An 18,093-nucleotide genomic window follows, 5' to 3' on the forward strand; every position below is an offset into this window, starting at 1 on the left:
CTCATTCATAGTCGTTCTCTCTCTCAACCAGTGCATCTTTTAAGGAATGTACACATGTAAAGTGAAGCATCTTTATTCCAAAAAACCTCAAATTACACTCTGTCCATACACAAAGTATTATGTTTGATCATTGTCTTGGTAACCATGTAGAAGGCGCAGTGTTAATTCCAGTCTAGATCAGTAGTAAATAAAACTTTTTAGTTCTCTTTTTGAACCTGAAACATCCAAAGAGAAACGAAACATCATAGCTTTATCAGGGAAGCTACTGAAATTATTTTTACACCATATCAAACCACATCAGCATTTTTTCTTTTCTTACTTCTGAAGCCTAGAAATGGATTTCAGAAGTCATTAGTGCAAGTTTGTAAGAGGCCCAAACTGAAAAGATGGACAAAGTCAAGTATTTTGCTTCTGATAGGAAAAATGCTTCTTGGGAGACATAAACAGGAACCTCAGCTAGAGTGCTGGGCTGCTCATCTGTACTCTCTCCCAACTGCTTTTATTTTTTTGTAGCTGTCTCAACAGTTATTGTAATTTCTGAAAACCATAAACAGACCTCTTCCCATGTTTATAAAATGGCTTATAAAATTAAGATTTATTGTGTTTTCCTTCCAATTTGTTTGTTTGCTGTAGCTAGTAAAGCTATGCTTTCAAGGTTATTATGCTTCCCTGCTAAAGCACTGAGCTCTAAACTTTACTTGGCTTTGAAATGTTTCCTAGAGTTCCTCAAAGTAGTTCCTTGTATTTTCTGGATTATAACCTTGGGGCAGCTCTACTGTTTAATGGATTAGAAAAGGCTATTGATGGATATTTTGTTTATTTCTTGTCCACTTTCCCCAATGAAAACTGGCACAAGAGAAAGCAATCTTCAAATACCATTATGAAGTCTATACTGCTTTTGCAATTGCACTCGTAAGATGTTTTGTGTCAAAAGCAGCACACATTTATGTCAAATGTTTTTCTGCTCAAAGGCCTGGCCAGCACTTTAACTGTGTGTTGTAAAATTCAACAGGAAGAAATGGAATACGTTGAACTCTTAGCAGCAGAAAAACACCAGGTTGAAGCCCTTAAGAACATGCAGCATCAAAACAAAAGCCTGTCAATGCTTGATGAAATTCTAGAAGATGTCAGGAAGGCGGCTGATAGATTGGAAGAGGAAATAGAAGAGCATGCCTTTGATGACAACAAATCTGTAAGTGATGTTTTAGACTCAGTCTTTTAATTGGTGTGCATTTATTTTTTTAGTTGATATTTGCACTGTAGGCGTGTTTCTCTTGTGTTAAATAGTTGTTAGGATTTTAGTGACTATTTAAAAAAAAAAACCAAAAACTTTTGGCTCTACATTTGTTTTTGCTTCCCCTTCAAAAGAAGAAAGTATTTAGTGGTAGAATGATTGCTTGTTAGGAGTGAGCAAACAGGAATAATTACTCCTTTTTGCTAGTGATTTTTGTGTTTTTGATCTGAAAGCACTCCCTGCAGCTGCCACTTTGACAGTGACAAGTATAGTCCATCTCACTGGTACAGCCCGTGAGAGTTATGACATCTCAGTGGTGGTGGTGGGAACTGATATTTAGACTTTGCAGGATACGGAGTTACCATGTTAAGCGTAGTCTCCGCTTTTTTCTCTTTCATTTTGTTGAGAAAGTTATGGGAGAACAAGAATATTTGCAGTTAGTTTTCACAGTCTGGGAAAAGATATGTTGTTCAAGGTAAGGACCTGAAATCTGTTTGTGGTGTTGCTTTCTTCCACTTCTGAGTTCCTCCGCCTTTCATAGCTGGCCTGTTTGCATTGTTCATTGTTTCTATGTTGCATGATGGATGGACAGTATCCCTCAGGTAAGGCTGTGTGTATTTGGAGCTGGGAGTAAGTCAGTTTATTCCAGCGTCCCATTGTGCTGTCCTCAGAGACTGACTCTCTAAATTGGTCCTGTTTGTGTAAACGTGGGTTGCAATTTTATTTGGCTTTTGCTCTTGAAAGGTTTTTGTTGATGTGCAGGTTGACTTCTGAGGCGAGCATAGCTCTTGGATTCTGCTAAGGAGGAAAACCAGTTGCTCTGCAGTAGAGCGCCAGGCCATTTTTTTGTAGTCGTATTGAGAGAAAGTGCAAGCAGCTTTTTATTTTGTATACACTAGACCGCAGCAATTGTACCCAGTGGGAATCCGACCTAGCAGGACCAACAGCGGGGAAGGGACAAGCTAGCTGGAGTGCCCTCTTCTGTTCTGCTGGGGTATGACGGCACGTTTGAAGAGACCAGGAATGAGGTTTCTTCTGCTACACCTGTTAATTGGCAAAATGCTAACGCATCCTTTTTCTCCAGTGTATCTCGTTGGTTTTCTGCTTGTATCTCTAGTCATGAAAGAAGAGGAATCATGAAATGCAACCTGGAGGACTGTTTACATCTCCATCTTTGCAAGGAATATCTAGTGTTTTTTCTCTTAGGCTAGAACACTGGAATGTTAGAACAAAGAAGCTCTAATAGAATCAGCAGTAATCTGATAAAGATACGAAAGCTTCTATTAAAATATAATCAAATAGAGAAGTGTAGTAGGTAAAAATGAAAAAAAAACCCAAAAAACAAAAAAAACCCGAAAAACTGACCCAACCCACTTAATGCAAGACAAGAGTATTAGCGCACCATATTCTGTTACATACAACCTGCTTTCAGGAATTGGTGTTTTAGGAAATAAAATCCTGAAAATAACTATTTTCTCTCATTATGTTCTCAAATTTATTAGTATTTAAAAGCTCATCTGAACCTGTGCCATCTACTCTCGCTCTTCTAGCATAGTCTGTCTTATCAGTTCCCTTTTGTTTTGTAAAAGTAAAAATACACCATAATATCCACACAATGTAAGATTTTTTAATATATATTATACAGAAAAAACCAGATTGTTTTTCGTAGTTGTCTTAATCTTATAAGCATCTTACTGCTTTTCCTAATATTGTTTCTGACCTAGACTGTGAACTCTACTAGATGAGGAATGTATTTATCCAGTTGCGTTGCTTTTATATGATCTTTGATACATTTTTAGTTTTGATGCAGAGAAGTTTGGTTAGATTCCAGACACGCAAGCTACCAAGTACAAAGGAACATAAACCAAACTCTATGAATTCAGAATTCCAGAGCTTCAGAGTAGATGCTTCACTGCTGATGTATTTTGTAAGATAATTTTGCTTAGTGAACACTATCGCTGATGTCATAACATTAAATTCCCAAGAAGATAATAGAACAGATGTTGGCTATCAGCATATTGTTTTTTAGGCAAAGTAATTGTCATCTGCAAGATGGGGACACTGCAGTGAACAGTGAAATAATTCCAATGTGAAAGTCAGTGTAAAGTATGTTTTATATTGCAGAGCCCATGTTTAACAGTAAGCTCTAAGCTCTCTTTTAGTATCCCTGGAGTAGCAACGAGGGTGTGGGAAAGGCGGTCAAGAGCAAAGATGACAGAAAAAACAGTAGGATTGGGCACTTATTGTGTATTCTGATTAGAAACAGTTCTTCATGTTTGCTGACTGTAGGGAAGCCTTTCTTTGCTCCAATACTGTGAGAATAGTTTGCATGCACATGGCATGCAGCTACTCCTGCTTTCTCCCATCAGCTGAAAACATGAAAACATGGTTTGGTCTTTTAGACTTGGCAATGGACACCTCATTCTGGAATGCAAAATAGCCTGGTAAGTGGGGAGCTTAGGGAAGTAAAGGCAAAATAGATATAAAAAGACAGCTTTTGGGCAAAAAAAGAGTGAAAAGACAACTTTCAAAATGCATAAAAAGAAAATGGTCATCAGCCTCTCACTCCAACAACTAAGAATACTGATGTTTGAAGCAGCTATTTTACTCTTCTAAATAATTCTGCAAACTTCATAATTTGTTTCAAATTGCTTTTTTTCCCCTCTGTCTGATTCTTCTTCAGAACTTCCAGTTCTTTAGAGGCCCATCATATTGTGTGATGTACAAAACCAGGGGAAGAAGTCATTCCCACGATAAGTTTTCTTATTTAATTATACACACACACACACAAATGTAAGGAGTGGAAGAAAAGGATAAAAATTGCAGGTTAAATATTAAATATTGAAAATGCAATATTTATCTGAACAGTTTGGGGAAATGTGCTGAGGAATCAGCAAAGAAAAATAGGAGGCTGTTTTATAGATGGCTTACGTGAATGCATTTCTTCATTAAATTGGGGGGTTGGTTTGGCAAAATACGGCAATCCAGAAAAGTTGAATGTTTTGTAGTCAATCATTGGAATGACAACAGCCTACTCTCTTTACTGGAGTCTAAGAGAAGTAACATCCTTAACTGTTTCTGAATATTGGTAAAATCTACATTATTTAAAATACAGTGAATAATGAAGTCGTCCTAGTGTCTTCCACTCTGTAATTACAGGCACTGTAGACAGAGCTAGGTAGAAACAGTTCTTATCCTCGTTCCTTCAAATTTACAGGACAGTGACTTTTTCTTGACTTTGAATGCAGTCGTTATCTCAGATTTTGTGAACTGAATATGACTTTGTAATCTCTAATTGTTTTTGTTCAAGGGAACAAAACGTTACATTTCAATCCAACCTTTTGTGTTTTAAATGCGATAAAGCTTTTTTTTTTTTTTTTTTTAAAAAGTGTCAGATTAGATGCAATTGAAAATACTGAATTGGAATTGTACAGCTTTGAAACCCTATCCCTGTATTTTTTGGTTAGACAACTTGGCTAAAGAGGTCTGGAAAACCCCTTGTTTTTAAAATGTAAAGCAAATTATAGCCTTTTCAGTTATGGACATCAGGTTTTGATAAAGAGACTGAAAGAATTTTCTGAGAAGAAACTGCAGTATTTTTAGTCAGTGTCAACAAATTCTGGAGCAACTTCAAGCACAGCTATTAGTCTTTCCCTTTGTACTCTATGCTTCATTGACCCCCCCCCCCCCTCTTTTTTTTGTTATTTGCTTTCTTTTTCTTAAAGGTAAGAGGTGTAAACTTTGAAGCAGTTTTAAGGGTGGAAGAAGATGAAGCCAACTCCAAAAGAAATGCTTCAAAAAGAGAAGTAGAGGATGATTTAGGTCTTAGTATGCTTATTGATTCCCAGAACAATCAGTATATCCTTACCAAGCCCAGAGATTCAACCATTCCTCGTGCTGATCATCATTTCATAAAGGTAATAATTTTAGAGACATTCTTGTAATTCATTTTGCTAAGATTTAGTCCCACTAGTTTGCATGCCAGTACTGCTTGGTTGGATGGAATATAGTTTCAGCATCTGTCCCTTTAAAGTTACCCTAGCATTCATGAGTCCCTGTCTACTGGTGATCTGGCCAATGTGTTCCCTACTCCTAGCACAGTCTTCGCAAGACTGATCGTGATGCTGCATGAATCCTTTTTTTTTGATTTACCTTGTTGCACCTTTGGGGCAGCATCCCTTCTCTCGGACTGTGCAGTGTTAAAGCAAGCTACTGCTGTGCCTGATAAGCCACTTGCATATTGTTACTAGAGAGCATTTATCTGTTCATGTCTTGTGATGAAAAAAGGGATGCTGGAAAATACATGGAGATGTTTTTTATTGTATTTGTGCTTCATGAAGAATAACTGGATTGGGATTTTTTTTTTTTTTTCAATAAAGAAACCAAAATGGATCTGTTTCACCATTTTGTTTTAATGCAAAGTGTCATTCCCCTCACAATTGCCCAGGAAACTGTCTACTTCCTATGGTGTATTTAAAATATTTAATAAATTGATCAAAAGTCCCCAAAGCTATCAGTTACTTAAAGTCAGTACCTCATCTCCTTCATCTCAAAACTGCAGTGCTTACACCTACAACAAAGTGTTCACGTTAGTTTCCTGAAGTCGTGTTTTCTTTTCACAGGCAGTATTCTACATTTAATTTTAGTGTTATTTATCTTTTGAAAGATAATAGTCTTTAATTTCATCACAAATTTGTGTGTCCTTTATATTAATGCATTTGTAAATCTTACATATTTAGGATATTGTGACAATAGGAATGTTGTCTTTGCCATGTGGCTGGCTATGCACAACAATAGGATTGCCAACCATGTTTGGGTATATCATCTGTGGAGTACTCTTAGGACCATCAGGACTAAATAGTATCAAGGTAAGTGTGCAAGTTGCTTTTTGATTGATTTAATTTGTTGAAATCTTTAAAAGTAGTTTTAAAAGAATATGGTATTGCCAACCTCAAATATTTAAAAAAAAAAAAAAAAAAAAAAAAAAGAATCCCCAAACCTGGACCTTTGCAAAATGAGACCTTAGAATTTTATGTCTTGAATCATTTTGGGTTTTTTTTTTTTTTTTTTTTTTTTTTTTTCCTCCTATATAATCGTGACATAAGCAATTGTTGAAAGTGAAAGCTGAAGGTTGTGTGTTGTGGGGGTTTTGTTTGTTTTTTTCTTTTCTTTTTGTCTTTCATCATAAAGCATCATGTTTGAGAGCCAAGTTATTTAAATGGCATCAGATATTCAGAAACTTGGAAGAAGTCAGTGTTGGCAGTGGAGGAAGTGTTTAAAACAAGTAGCTCCCTGAGTAGCATAGCTTGGCTTCTGAGAGAGTTATTTTGCATCTCTGTAGCTCTTTCATCGATCCTAGTCACTCTAGTTCTTTTCCAGTCCCCTGCCCACATTCCTGAAGTCTCTTGAACCTTTTTAGCTCCATCACGTGTACCCTGATTACTAGCTCATGTGAAACTGGGCTGTGGTTGGCTAGACATTGCACATGTTTTGATTAGTGGTCTGGTGTGCATTAACAGATTGTTTAGCCAGCAGGCAAAACAGAACACATATTAAGGTTGCATGGTAATGTCTGCTTAAGTTACTTGTGTCTGTTACACTGATATCCACACAACTGCTTGGAACTTACTGTCTTTGCAACATCTGCTCTTACATGGACTTTTGTTGAAAATGACTGTTGGGCTCAAAAGTAAGTTGGGATGAGTAGAAATTGTAGGATTTTGTCAATCTCATATTGGAAGAGAAGGCTACAAATACTATCAAAATTTCGTATTCTAAAATTGAGATTAAATAATAACCTTTGTGTTGTACATAACTTCTGGGTTGAGAAGGTCTGGAAAGCTTGACCACTTAAACCGAGAGCCAAGTTTGTAAGCTTGGCATTAGAAAGAGATTCAAGAATGAATTTTCAGAGACTTACACTGAGGAAGATGATGTGGTCAGAACAGACATGAGAGAGGTTTCCTTAGGACAGTTTCTTAGTGAGCTGCCTATTTCCTGTGGAGCTGTGATTAAATGTTATTCATCTGGATAATGTTCATGTTGACTGGGTCTCTTGTGTGTCCTCTCTCCTTTTGTCTCTTCTGTTTTTCATAAAAAAGTTGAATGTCGGAGGAACTGAGGAGGCAGGCAGATTCTAATCTGGCAGGGAGGATAGTTTCCACCTCCACTTCTCCTGTGATTGATGATAGACCCTGTCCTGTTCTGCTCTGTACTGTAAATACATAGAAAAGTTAGGTTTTTAGAATAGAATAGCATAGACTATTCAGTTGGAAGGGACCTACAATGATCATCTACTCCAACTGCCTGACCACTTCAGGGCTGACCAAGTTATAGCATGTTATTAAGGACGTTGTCCAAACGACGTTTGTCCAGCCTCTTCAACGCTGACAGGCTCGGGGCATCGACCACCTCTCGAGGAAGCCTGTTCCAGGGCTTGACCACCCTCTCGGTAAAGAAATGCCTCCTAATGTCCCGTCTGAACCTCCCCTGGCGCAGCTTTGAGCCATTCCCATGTGTCCCATCGCTGGATCCTGGGGAGAAGAGCTCAGCACCCCCCTTGCCGCATCCCCTCCTCAGGACTCTGCAGGGAGCAGCGAGGTTGCCCCTCAGCCTCCTTCCCTCCAGACTAGACAAGCCCAGAGTCCTCAGCCGCTCCTCACAGGACATGCCTTCCAGCCCTGTCACCAGCTTTGTTCCCTCCTCTGGGTGCATTCAAGGACCTTCACATCCTTCTGAAACAGTGGGGCCCAGAACTGCAGACGGTACTCGAGGTGAGGCCGCACCAACGCTGAATACAGCGGGATCGTCCCCTCTTCTGACCGGCCGGTCACGCTGTGTTTGATGCCCCCCAGGATGGGGTTTGCCCTCTTGGCTGCCAGGGCACGCTGCTGACTCGTACTGAGCCTGCTGTCGACCAGCACCCCCAGATCCCTTTCTGCAGGGCTGCCCTCCGGCCACTCCTCTCCCAGTTTATACTTGTGCCTGGCATTACTCCATCCCAGGTGCAGAATCCGGCATTTGGACTTGTTAAATTTCTTCCCATTAATCATTGCCCAATGCTCCAAACTATCTAGATCCCTCTGCAAGGCCTCTTGTGCCTCAGGAGAGTCAACAGCACCTCCCAGTTTGGTATCATCAGCAAACTTGCTAATGGTGCGTTCAACTTCTGCATCCAGATTGTTGATAAATATATTGAACACAACTGGCCCTAGAACTGAACCCTGAGGAACACTGATGGTGACCGGTCACCAGCCAGATGTAGCCCCATTTTTCTGTTGTGACAAGGAAGGCAACCACTTTTTTTGCTGTTGCATCCTTCTCTGTGAAGTGGAAAGGCTGGTAGTTGTACTGGTCTGAGAGATGGATGCATAGAGTCTATAGGATGGAGAGCAGAACAGCAGCTACAGTTTAGCAGAATGATTATACCAGTAGACCAATAAAATAACTAGCTAGAAGTAACTTCTGGAATGCATGCCTTGGGGCTTTAATAGCATATGCATAAAATGTAACGTCTTTATTTTCAACAAGCAAGCAAGCTTACCTAGATCAATGCACATGTGCATTTTGGGTGATGAGCACTATCCAACCAAATTATCTAGTAGCAGCCAGGTGATGGGGAAAAAAGTTTGAACCCTAAAGGTGCTGAGGGAACTTCTGATGCTGTATGACCAGCAAGTGAACTACCTGTGGAAACCTAATGAGAAATGATTTGTTTTGCAAGTGGACTTATAATTTGTATTATAACTAGACTGCTGTGCACTGATTTTTTTTTTTTAAAGTCTATTGTACAGGTGGAGACGTTAGGAGAGTTTGGTGTATTCTTCACTCTCTTTCTAGTTGGTCTGGAATTTTCTCCTGAAAGATTAAGAAAGGTATTTTTGTATAATACCTCTGTATTTAATTTGCTTCTGCTCTTTAATGCTTTAGAAAGAACAGAATGCATTATTTATTTGGTGTCTCCAGGAAAAAACTTTGCTATTCCTCTTGATTTTAGTAAAACAATTTGATTACTAGGAAAATATCACACAATTTATGGCAATCCATCTCTGCTTTAACACGCAGTAACATGCAGTTGCTGTTGTGGAGTGTCCAGTGATGTTTGCCAGTTCTGTTATTAAAAAAAATCAGTTTAAGTACTGCATACTGAATTGATGATACATGCTGTACTGGCTAATAAACTGATTCGGCAAGCATGTTAGCACAATCTGGAATATTACATGATGTGGCCATCAGGATTCAGCAAAAAGGTAGAAGTTTCTTTTGGTCTTAATCAAAAAAAAAAAAGTTATCTCATAAACCAGCTAGAATTTTAATAGTGGAAAATACTGCTGGAAAATATGTGAAGACTGTATGTATGTAAAGAGTTGCATTGTGTGATTTAGTCCTAACTGGTGGTTGTGAGTTCACGAGACTATAAAAGCTTTAATGGAATTGTATTAAAATTTATGAGCATTCAGCTTAATCTGCTATTTCTTGTCCATCTGAAGTCAAAGATAAAAATCAGTAATTCAAGGGTTCGTAAACTGTAGTATGTAAATTGCTATGTCAGAATTGTGCGCACATTAGTATGGAGTGGGCTGCTGGTATTGATGACAGTCTTTGCCACTCCTGTTTTTTCTCCACCCTGGAATCACATCCAATAACTGGTCTTCTATTTGATGACTTGAATATATTTCAACCCATACTGGACCTTTGGCCCTTAACTTGTCTGTGAGCTCTGGGAAATTTACCTAATTTCTGGTAATGAGTCTTCTGGCATAGAATATCTACTAGGCATAACAACTCCAGAGTTCTAGGATGTATAGGATGACAGCCTGTTACTTCAGTGGCCCAGCACTGCAGCCCCAAATCATGCATGTATAACCACTTATTTGCACTGAAAATCATTGTAACTTATCAGTAAGAAAAGTGTCATCAGATGTTATCATAAGAACTTGTTTTCTTCTCAAGGTATGGAAAATATCTTTGCAAGGACCCTGCTACATGACGGTTCTGATGATTGCCTTTGGTTTACTATGGGGACACTTGCTCCAAATTAGACCAACACAAAGTGTCTTCATTTCCACTTGTTTATCTTTATCAAGCACACCACTGGTGTCAAGATTTCTTGCAGGTAGTGTTCGAGGTGATAAAGAAGGTAAGTATGATTTTACAAAGGGACTACTGTAGTGTCTGCAATAAAATTTGAAAGATGTTGACTTTGTACTATTATGAGAGAAACTAGTTAAAAAATGAAACAAAACAAACCAAATACCACTATTAAGTCTGGTTTACAAGTGATCATCCTCCTTTAACACTGGCCAGTGTTGTGTATATTCCTGTTATGAGGTATACCTGCTATTTACGTAGCCAGTCCTCTTTGGAGAAAGACAGTGTAGTCCAAACAGTACTCTCCATGTTAAGAATTGTCTTCACTGAGGGTCTGGAATCCTTGTGCTTTTTAAGAGGCTACCAGGTTAGACCCTTACTACCTGTCTGTCATCAGGGCAGAAGGCGAACTTAAATAATTCACGTCCTTCTTCAGCAAACTAAGACCAGCTCAGGTAGTCTTTCATAGCTAACAGCTAGTCAAATAAGTACCTTCAAGTACCATATTGCTAGCTTCTCAAAGACTTCTAAATGTTTCCTTTCAAAAGTTTTGCCATCCTGCTTTCTTCCCCTTAAACCTCCTTCATACATACTGCATTAAAGTTCTCCCCACCCCCTAGAATATTCACATTCTAATGCCTAAATTCAAAGTGTATATTTTACACATGCTGGCTCTTACATGTGTTTGTTATTCTAAAGACTGTATGTTTTCAGTAAAGGAGTTCTAGTAACTGCGTAACTAGTGCTTAACTGCTAAGCAAAGTCTATACTTTTATTGTGTAACAGAAACTTCATGCAAATATTTTATTTCTATTTTAACATGTCTTTATCTATATATATTTTTTAATTTACTTACTAGTGGAGAAAGAAAACCCAGAATTCTTTGAAAGACCTCACCCCATTGAGAACTATACTTAGCCTCCATTTGATTAAGACATTTCTAGATTTCTGAGCACTGCAAGCCTTTGTAGGTTCTGTTGAATGTTTCCATGACTGCTTTACCTGTGTGCAGGGGATATTGACTACAGCAGTGTACTACTTGGCATGTTGGTGATGCAGGATGTGCAGCTTGGTTTATTTATAGCTGTCATGCCTACACTTATTCAAGCAGGAGTGAGCACGTATTCCAGGTAAAAAAAAATTATTGTATGTATCTTCTCCCCTCCCCCTTCCAATTAGTATGTAGATTGCCAATATGAATACGAGAGTGCTACAGTTAATGTCAGTTCCATGAAAAATAAACACTCCCATTCTGTGAGTTTGCTTTACTATTTGTACTGGTCATGTTGTATGAGGATATTCTTTTTGCTCTAGCTGCCTTAGTCCTGTTCAGTACTTAAAATTTGAGGTGAAAAGTTTGTTACTGTAAAGGATAACTGCATTTCTTCAGTTGCTTTATTCCCTCAAGACATATTTTTGTCAAAGACTATGCGATACTATTAATAACACTATGAGCCTGATGGCTTACCTTGAAGATCAATTAACAGAAACCTTTTTGAATCAACATGGAAGTAAATTCTAGACTGTAAAAGAGATTGCTGGGCACTCAGCAGATTTAGTATTCATCTTGTTTACTAATGTATTTAAATATCTTACTGTAGCTACTCAGTTTTGAACATCTGTGGAATTAGATCTTTTCACTTAAGGGGAACTGGTTGGGAGGTGTGAGAGCACTTGAAAGAAATGTTTTGTTTGTTCTTCTCTTCCAGCGTTTTCAAGGAAATACTGAGAATACTGATACTGATTGGCCAAATTCTCTTTTCTCTGGCTGCTGTTTTTCTTATATGTCTTGTTATAAAGACTTATCTCATAGGACCGTATTATCGCAAGTTGCATGGAGAAAGCAAAGGGAATAAAGAAATCCTCATTCTAGGAATAACTGCATTCATCTTCCTTATGTTAACGGTAATCTTTTAATAAAACATTTTGATACATGTGGTAGTTTACTGCATCAGTATCACAAAAGCCATTGCACTTACTGTTATTGCATATCCATGTACCTCCATAGTTAATTATTTGGTTTTAAAATGTTTTAAAACAAACCCCAAATGCACAGATGATTCATGCATTACAACATAGATGAGTAAGAAGAGATAAAATTTGAATGTCAATCAGCTGAACTTCTGCTAATAACTTTTAATACAGCCAGTTAAAGAATTATGATTCCAGTTTTAATTTTGGGCTACTTCATGCATTTGAAAATAATATAGGATGGGTTTTGAGATGCTGATAATGGCTGATTGTGACATTTGCTCACAAGTTTCTTTTCAATAGCAAATTCTCAACATGGTTTTTATTAGAAAATAATTTTTTTTTCTGTGGGAGATGAACAGTTTGGGATGAAGTTGAGAAAGTAGAGAAATACCTTAAGGTTCATAGATTTTGATATCCTGTTTGGGTTTGGTTGATTCTCCTATGAATCTTCCTTCTATTTGTTTCTATCTCACATTTCAGCCCTCTGAAAAACTATCCTGCTGGAGAACAGAATGTGACAGTCAGTGATAATGTTGTGGGTTTGAAACTCTATTATCCTGGATGTGCAGATTCCCAAGAATTTCTGGGAAAAATTATCCAAAAAAGTTCCCGTGCATGTGTCTCTCTTTGTAGGGGTATTTGCTTAATTATTACAGGTCCAACAGAGAAAGCTGACCTCCTTCAGGAAGAAGGTCAAGAAAGAAGTTAATGAGAGCATAGCTTTACAATGTGTTGATTTCTATTGTATAGGTTAAAAATGCCCTCCCTCTAAACAGCTATTCATATCCCAAACATGTCATGTAGTAAGAGAAGGAACAAGAGTAGTTTCTCCTTTTTACTTTCTAACAAGCAGACATAACAGTTGTAGAATAATTTCAATAAAAACCAACAACCAAACCACAAAAATTGCATAAAATATTATGATATCTAGAAGCAGTCTTACTTTCATTAAAAATACAGCCTACATAGACTGATCTGATTGAATTGGGCGTATTGTGCCCAAATCATGTATCAAATGTACAAGTCTGTCTACATGACTTTACATAATATACATGTTTATACAAACCTGAGGGAGAATATGTTTGAGTATGGTGGATTCGTACTGCAAAACAGAATGCTTTTTCAGCAGGGGAAGCGTTTGTGAAGGAGCAAATATTTTGTGTACTTTAAGTGAAATAAATTTTCCTTTTAAAGTTGATAAATAATGTATCAAAGGGAACAGTACAAAGGATACTGCATGTAACCTCTGTAAACCTGCTGAGATGCTTGATATTCACTGACACTGATACATTCATTATATTAATGCTACAAGTTGTGGTTTGAGCACAAACACTTAAAAAAAAAAAAAAAAAAAAAAAAAAAAAAAAAACCCCACAAAATTATTTGGTTGTCCAGTTGAACAGCTCAACAAAGAAATCTTAATTGGTATAGATGCCCTACTATGTCAGGAATAAAACCATACGATGGGGGATGGCGATCTAATTTGAAAAAATGTTGCATGTATTTGGAAAAGTTTTTGGGTGCCAGGTAGGAAAACAACTAAACTGTCACTGTTCCTGCAAAGATCTTTCTCCTTGGAAAACGAAGCCCATATATTGACCAAGTTTCTATAATTATCTGCAAACACAGAATTTTTCATACTGGTGTAATTCTAAAGAAGCTTTTGAATTTGTAGAGGGAGGAATAAGAGAGTGCATGTTTTAATGGCCTTAACCAAAGATGACTCTGTGGCTCCATTTAGAAAACTTGAGAGATGTTTTTAAACAAAATATTTTAACTCTATCTAGCATGTGAGTTATTCTGCAGGCCACATCTTTCCAATACATGACAAAGGGGTTAGGAATGATATGGTGTTCCTGCTTCATGCATACAGTTACTTGTTATGTGCTTCAGTGTTGACTGGGTTTCTGGGGTCCACCTAAGTTTATCCTGTATTGGGGTTCATCTGTAACACTAGCACATGTAACACACGTTATATCTAAACTTAATTTATTTTACTCATTTCCTGTGTTGGAAAATCTTAGATGACTAATTAAACAAGAACTGCTGTTTCTTTACCAGTAAGGGCAAATTCTATATGGGAAAACAAGAGGGAGGATAGGACAGAAGAGGTTCCTATACTGCAGCATGAGTAAGCAATTTTGATGTAAGGATTATCCTGTCAGTTGAGGAACTTCCTGTATGGAAGTGACTTTTGAGCATTTCTGAACTGCTTGGCTCACTTGGATAGCATTGCAGCTCATTAAGTCTGAAATGGGATCTTAAATACATCTCTTCTTGATAAACTAACTTAGAGTAGAAGAGATGCAACAAATCTCAAATATGAGATATTTTACCAAGATTTGGAGCTTATGATAACTTTTTCTGTTCCCAGATATTCTCAGAAGTAACTGAAATTCCCTTCCCTTTTGTCTCTCAAATAGTTAGATTGGGCAGGGGGATTGCATCAAGTGCCAATCCTATAAAAATCTAGCTGACTTTGAGACACAGTTGTGCATCTTTCAATCATGTACCTTGTCATCAGTACCAAAGGTTCAGTAGATCATTATTACACTTTCAGCAACTCCCTTTCAAGCTTTGAGTTATGCAGATAATGCCTTTTTTTTTTTTTCTTTTAAACTGGGGAACTGTTCTCCTGAATCACAACATAAAGAGCAAATCTAGCTTATGGTTTTAAATTTGACCATTTAGGATCGATGGCCAAACTGGTACTTTTAGGTTGAGATATATACCACAGTATAAGTCAGCTGGAGTGTTCACTGGTGTAGTGTTGCTTTTTCATGTTCTGTATGTACAGAAACATTACAGGGAGAATTGTTTTAAACGGTGTCCTGATAATAAATTGCTGTATTGGATATCTGCAGGACACCAGTGGTCAGTTTTGTTATGTTTTAAAACTAAGTTGCTGAATGTTATTAAAGAATTGGAAAAAAAAAACCCTGACCTGACAAGAAAGATAGCAGTTACATTTAGATGTTCATAGGACTATGCGTACACATGGCGGGGGGGGGGGGAGTGGCTTCCAGTTTGACTGCCTTATGGTTGACCTGGGATGATGGCAGCAAAGAGAGGGAAATTGCCAGCTTGCTTTATATAGCAAAAAGATGAAAAGAAAATATAGCTATGTTATTGCAGTACTTTATATATAAAAATGCACGTACTTTTTCCTGGAGTGTATCAGGAATGTCGTTCCTTGTTTGCCTGGAGTACTTCTCAATGGCTCATAACCTGCTTGTGAACTCTTTCCTATCAATTAAAAGGAGAAGATTAAGGAAGAAGTGTAATCTCAAATATTCTAGTTAATTATTTAATAAAATACAAGGCTTTTTACAAGGCTTACTAAAAATTGTTTCCATTTCCATTAAGGCTTTACTTCCGTAAAATGCAAGCTTAGAATTCACCTCTTTACTCTTGGGCAGATTTAAGTTATTAAAGCCTGAAATTCTAATATATTTATTTCCATCAGGGATTTCTTTAATTTTACTGGCTTACCATATTCATTAAGCTTCTGTGATGATTAAAGAGTAGCAATAAGATACACATTATTAGAGAATATAGGCAAAACAACTGCTGAACAAATGGTTGAAATTCAACTGGAACAAGTTATAGCAGTAATGTTTATTTCTTTCTTTATTGCTGTGGTAGAATATTTGAACATAAAAATCTAATATCCTAGTGAAAACAAGGCAATCCTTTCTGAATTACAGTAAAATGGGACCTTTGAAAACAACTGAAAATTAAACTGTACTGGGAAAAACATGTAAATTGACAAAACTTTTCATTTAATTTTGACTGAAAAAGCTTTCTGTAATGTAGGAGTTGAGAAAAGGACAGTGCAGAGCCCAGGGATTAGTAATGGTTAGAGCCCTGTTTGGTAAAGGCAAAACATAAAAAATGATGAAAGCAGAGAGGGAATACTAAGTGCAAAATACTTTCCAAGTTTTGCTTATGTAAGAAATTTTGTTGAGAATGCCTTCCTGCCAGTAAAACAAACCCTCTCCAGTCTGTGGGTGTGCGTACGCACCCACACGTTATATATAATAAACCCTGATGCTACAGCTTTAGTTGAGGAAATGTATCCACTTACTGGTAATATTATTGGACAACCGGAGACCAGGATGGGAACAGTAAAAGGAATCTCTGTATAAATCTAGATATGAATCTGAAGAACATACCGGAGGAGGGGAGATGGTGTTAAGAAAATAATGTAATTTTTGGTTCTTTTCTTGCCTTCTCATCCACTTCACACTTATCTGTGTGTACAGTGACCTATAGATTATGTAGACCTGAAGTTGTGTAGTACCTAGAGAGTAGACAAGAAATAGCAAAATTTGCCTTTTTATCTACGAGGCCCTTGAGCTCATACTTAGCTTGCCATAGAGTGAAGGAATGGAATTCAGTTTTTATGCTGTGGGAACAAACCCAGATAGACATCCAGTTTGCTCCGGTTATGTCTGATGCTTTCTGAATAGGCATGTTTCTTTCACACTTAAATTGCTCCTTGCTTGAATAGTGATTCTCCCAACAGCGCAATATCATGCAATTCCAATACAAGAGATGCTGAATCCCTTCTTACATGGTAACCTAACCATGTACGTGGGATTACTTAAAATATTAGCTGTAAAAGTTTTGATCTGGAGCTCTGTTATAGCTGATAACAGTTAAGTGTGGGAGGATTATAGCTGAATAGTAAAAATAATTCCAACTTTATTTGAAGAGGCTATATTGGATCTTAATCATACTCAAGAGGCTGTGACTTTTAAAACAACTCATGTGTGATTGAGAAGAACTTAAATGTTTCCTCTTCGTAACTGTTTCCTTTATTGATCTTTGGGTGATTTTCAAAGCCTTTTATATACATTTCCTTCTTCCCTCTTACAATTTCAAACTGTGAAAAGCACTGAAATCCCTTTTGTTTTAAAATGAGAGTAACATTATAATGTTGTTTTGTTGGTTTTGCCTGATCAGCAACTATTTGCATTAGTTGACAGAACCAATTCATTTTCTTAAATGTCTTGCAATAAATTACAGACTGTTGGCACAAATGGAGTTATGTGATGAGCATTCAGACATTAATACTTCAATACACAAAAGTCTGTGGTTTATTTTTAGGTGGCATTTTATGCATAGCTCGGAGACTTGTTCATAGTGTCTTTTGCTCTCCTCCATTAATTTCAAGTCACTTGAGTTTTAGCTGCATACCTTACAGTGTAACACCGTTCAAGATATGATGAATGTTGTCCCTAAATGTACTATGGTGTATTGTTGCTTAATCTAAATTAATATGGAAATAAGTCTTCAGTTTTAAATGTTCTATTAATATTAATAGCATTGCCCTTTCTCAGTAAGATGACTGTCTGCAGCAGCATGATTTTAAAGTAATTATTTTAAAACATACTTTATACCGACTAAAAGTGCTGCTTGCTTTTTTAATGTTCCAAGCATTGCCTTAAGCAGTTGCTTTGTTTTTAGTTCAGTCTCTTTATACATGTTTCATCTTTTTCTTCTAGTACCGTATTCAAATAACAAAAAAGAAGGAAGCAGTCTGAATTCTTTCAAACAGATACCATGCTTCATTTCAGTAGTTTACTTCACATGCTGAAATGCATCCCTATTCAGTAAAGCACTCAGGCATGTTTAAGTCCAATTTACAATAATAAAATGTAATTTATGCCTGGGACTTCTGCTAAATTGAGACTATTCTCCCAAATTAAAAGCTTTGATTTTTATTCCCCCCGCCCCCCCCCCCCCCCCCCCCCCCCCGTTGTTTGACAGCTGGAAAATATGCTGTTCTG

General features: G+C 37.3%; 1 protein-coding gene across 9 annotated transcripts in view; it reads left to right on the top strand.

The window, feature by feature from the left end:
* TMCO3 (transmembrane and coiled-coil domains 3) overlaps positions 1-18,093 on the top strand; it is a 37,272-nt gene that overhangs the window by 8,446 nt on the left and 10,733 nt on the right. For 8 of the 9 annotated variants that reach the window (XR_003921195.2, XR_003921198.2, XR_003921197.2 and 5 more), the window contains exons 4-11: positions 1,013-1,192; positions 3,637-3,678; positions 4,960-5,151; positions 5,974-6,102; positions 9,016-9,108; positions 10,187-10,373; positions 11,337-11,454; positions 12,034-12,229. Coding sequence is in view for 5 of the 9 variants with exons in the window: in XM_029999047.2 (XP_029854907.1) it covers positions 1,013-1,192; positions 3,637-3,678; positions 4,960-5,151; positions 5,974-6,102; positions 9,016-9,108; positions 10,187-10,373; positions 11,337-11,454; positions 12,034-12,229 (1,137 nt within the window). In the remaining 4 variants the exon portion in view is untranslated. The remainder of the gene's footprint in view (positions 1-1,012; positions 1,193-3,636; positions 3,679-4,959; positions 5,152-5,973; positions 6,103-9,015; positions 9,109-10,186; positions 10,374-11,336; positions 11,455-12,033; positions 12,230-18,093) is intronic. The other variant, XM_029999048.2, reaches the window with a different exon arrangement.

The sequence above is a fragment of the Aquila chrysaetos genome, chromosome 23 (genome assembly GCF_900496995.4).
Source record: "Aquila chrysaetos chrysaetos chromosome 23, bAquChr1.4, whole genome shotgun sequence".
In the NCBI taxonomy this organism is placed as follows: domain Eukaryota; kingdom Metazoa; phylum Chordata; class Aves; order Accipitriformes; family Accipitridae; genus Aquila; species Aquila chrysaetos.